Source organism: Nicotiana tomentosiformis, chromosome 4, assembly GCF_000390325.3.
Source record: "Nicotiana tomentosiformis chromosome 4, ASM39032v3, whole genome shotgun sequence".
Taxonomy (NCBI): domain Eukaryota; kingdom Viridiplantae; phylum Streptophyta; class Magnoliopsida; order Solanales; family Solanaceae; genus Nicotiana; species Nicotiana tomentosiformis.
The window spans coordinates 87,199,883-87,201,385 of record NC_090815.1 but is presented as its reverse complement, the minus strand read 5'-3'; the positions used below and the strand labels follow the sequence as shown (position 1 = coordinate 87,201,385).

At 44.1% G+C, this 1,503-nt stretch overlaps 1 protein-coding gene across 1 annotated transcript; it reads left to right on the top strand.

Annotated features, from left to right (window-relative positions):
- The first annotated feature begins 421 nt into the window (after positions 1-421).
- Positions 422-1,276, top strand: LOC138910078 (uncharacterized). The gene is made up of 2 exons (XM_070201300.1): positions 422-764; positions 900-1,276. The coding sequence occupies exons 1-2, from the start codon at positions 422-424 to the stop codon at positions 1,274-1,276; spliced, it is 720 nt and encodes a 239-aa protein (XP_070057401.1).
- The last annotated feature ends 227 nt before the right edge of the window (positions 1,277-1,503 follow it).

Below are 1,503 nucleotides of genomic sequence, written 5' to 3'. Positions count from 1 at the left end.
AAAGGATTGGATCCGAGAAATTCAGACGCTTCCCGGAAGCTGAAGGAAAGCCTGCTTGAGTTTCAAGCAACAACTTGGGTAGATGTTCACAACCGGTACGAGTCAAAGATAAGGATCGAAGATGACCAGGTTAGTTCTACATCATCGGTGCAAAGGACAAGAGAAGAACAGAGAAAAATCAAAGGATGACTACGACGCGGATAGGCGTACTTCGAGGGGCCAGGTTTTACCCTACGAGCATACCGAAGGCCGTTACAAAGATTTCCGAGCAGAAAACAAGTTCACCGTTGACAGAGGGACTGATCGTGGTCGAAACAATAGATCACTTCAAGATAAAGAAACGTCGGGGTCTTGAGATCTTTCTTACCCTAGGTTATCAGAGTATAACTTCAATGTCAACGTAGTGAATTTGGTGTCAGTCATGAGGAACATTAAAGAAGCACGATTCTCGAGACCTATGAAGTTTGATTTCCGCCAGAGGGATCCCAATTTATGGTGCGAATACCACCGGATGAACGGTCACCGAACAGGGGACTGCCGACATCTTCGGGAAGAGGTGGCAACGCTATTAAAGAATGGTCATCTCCGAGAATTCTTAAGTGATCGAGCTAAGAACAATTACGATCACAACAGAGACAACACTGAATCTTCGAAAGCAGGAGAAGAAACCCCATGCCAGACGATTAACATGATCTTTGGGAGGAACGACATTAACGGGGTCACATTTTCGGCGGCAAAGAAGACTAAAGTATCGATAACTCATAGCAAAAGACTCCGGGAGGACGATATCACTTTCACGGAGGAAGATGCAGACGGATTGTTGTTACCACACAATGACGCACCGATAATCTCTTTAAATGTATTAGATTTTAAAATTAAGCGTGTTCTAATGGATCCAGGAAGTTCAGCTAATATCGTACAATGGAGAGTATTAGAGCAAGCTAAACTCACCGGAAGTATTATTCCAGTAACAAAACTTCTCGCTGGATTCAACCTTGCGAGCATGACGACTCGGGGAGAGATCTTGGTGCTTACTAACGCTGAAAGAGTAATGAAAACAACTCTCTTCGAAATAGTGGATGGTGATATGGGATACAACATCATATTAGGAAGGCCATGGTTACACGAGATGAAAGTTATACCTTTGACGTATCACCAGTTGCTAAAGTTTCCAACGCCCGAAGGAATCCAGCAGATAAGAGGTGACCAACCGGCAGCGAGGGAGATGAATGCAATCTCAGTTTCCAATAGCAAAGGGAAGGAGCACATGGCATAGCAATTACAGGAATCGGCGCCTACCACTGAGTTAGAAGAGGTTATTCCAGGGGCAGAGTCGTCAGAACAATATCAGGTGTCGGATATTTCCAAGTTCTAGAAGAAACGGACGCAACGAAATCCACGGCAGAGGAACTAGAGAAAGTGGGATTGCTCAAAAAATTTTCACTTGGGGACATGACTACACCCCAAACTCAAGTCTGGTTTTATTGAATTCCTTAAAATTAA